The sequence below is a fragment of the Condylura cristata genome, unplaced genomic scaffold (genome assembly GCF_000260355.1).
Source record: "Condylura cristata isolate star-nosed mole 26May11 unplaced genomic scaffold, ConCri1.0 scaffold00022, whole genome shotgun sequence".
Taxonomy (NCBI): domain Eukaryota; kingdom Metazoa; phylum Chordata; class Mammalia; order Eulipotyphla; family Talpidae; genus Condylura; species Condylura cristata.
This window is the reverse complement of record NW_004567123.1, coordinates 37,306,000-37,307,599: the sequence shown is the minus strand read 5'-3', so window position 1 is coordinate 37,307,599 and position 1,600 is coordinate 37,306,000. Positions and strand designations below refer to the sequence as shown.

General features: G+C 74.1%; 1 protein-coding gene across 1 annotated transcript in view; it reads right to left on the bottom strand.

Moving 5' to 3' along the window:
• The window catches only part of PRPF6 (pre-mRNA processing factor 6), a 26,881-nt gene extending 26,683 nt beyond the window's left edge, over positions 1–198 (bottom strand). Inside the window, 1 exon segment of the mRNA XM_012728174.1 lies at positions 144–198. Coding sequence (XP_012583628.1) covers positions 144–198 — 55 coding nt within the window.
• Between the last annotated feature and the right edge of the window lie 1,402 nt (positions 199–1,600).

Below are 1,600 nucleotides of genomic sequence, written 5' to 3'. Positions count from 1 at the left end.
GAGCCAGTCGGGGGCCCCGGCGCCCCGGTGCTCGTTGCCGGGGGCAGCCTGGACGGCGGCGAGGCGCGCCCATGTGCCCGCGCGGTGGGCGTCCTTGCGGCTCCTGGCCGGCAGCGGCGCCCGTGAGCCCTTCCCGCGCCTACCTGGCTCCCGCGTCCCCCCAAGGAGCCCCTTTCTCACCAAGAGCTTTACCTCCATGGCCGCCGATGGGCACCCCAACCAGGGAGCACCCGGGTCAGCGGCGGCCTGGACCCTGCGGGCCAGGCGGCGGCCGCGGTGCCGCTGCGGAAAGGTCTCCGGAGCTGGCCTCCTGGCCAGCGGCTGCACGTGGGGCCCAGCCTGCAGCGCCCTTTTCCTGGCCAGCACAGGACAGGCCTCCCATGGCCCTGGGCAGCTGGGGCCCCACCCTGGGCTCCCGGGCAGGCCCACCTGCCCCCACCCTTCCTGGACAGGGCCAGCAGTGGCTTCCTGGACGGACGTGAGAGGGGCTGCGGCCCCTGGGCAGAGCCCCGGCTGTGGACCCCCGGGCTGGTGTCGGGGAGTGGGGGCCAGGTAGGGCAGCCCCCACAGAACTAGGCAGACTCCTGCTCCGTGGGGCTGCCTGCGCTGCCAGGCTGGGGAGGGGCTGTGTCCCCAAGACTGGGCCTGCGGCCCTGGGGGACGCCTGGAGCCTCCCCTGGGCGGGGCGCGGCAGTTATTCTTGGCCGGGGTAGAGTTTCAGGGTTGTTTTTGCCTCCAGGAGGCACCTTGGGGCGGGGGCGGGGCACGGCCTGCACCCAGGCGGCGGCCCTGCACCCAGGAGGGTCCACGCCTGCGTGGGCCTCGCAGGCCCCCGCTCTCCTGCAGGGTCAGTGCTGTTAGTACCCGCCAGCGCCGGTGCCCGCTGGCCCCTCGGGCCGGTGGCTCCGCTGTCGGGGCACTGTGGGTCTCTGGCTGGTGGTGATGCACCTGCACACACGCGGGCCCCCCGCATCCCCACCATGAGCAGCCCCCCGGTTTACCCTGGCATCCGGATCTCGGGGTGCTGGGCCCTCGGAGCAGAAGTCAGGTGAGTGGCAGGGCTGGCATCTCCCGCCGCTCGCTCCGGGTCCAGGGCCTGGGGCGCTCCTGGGGCCAGGGGGGCACAGCTGTGGGTGGGCGGGGCCAGGGCGCCCTGCTGGGTGGGGTGCGGTCTGCTGTGCCAGCGGCCGCTGGGCGTGCCCTGTAGTCTGGCTGTGAGGAGTGGGGGTCCACGCCTGACCAGGCCCCACTCCAGCCCTAGGGTGGGTGTCTGGCAGAGCGACCCGAGGCGCCTGTGGCCAGGCGTAGTCCTTACCTTGGACTGGACAGGAGCCAGGTCCACCTTGGGGCCTCTGCCTGTGGGCACCATCTGCCCTGGGCAGATCGGAGGGCCCGGAGGGTGTGCCTGCGCGGCCAGGGCGGCTCCCCTCTGGGGCGGCGGGGGGGTGTGGTGAGGCCGCGCCTGTGTCCGGTGCTGCCCGCTGACTTGCGGGGACTGCTGAGGGGTGGCCGCTCCCACGGGTGTGCTGCCTGGCAACGCGCCTCTCCCGGGCTGTTCACGCGCCGCCGGCCCTGGAGCAACGCACCCCAGCCCCACGCT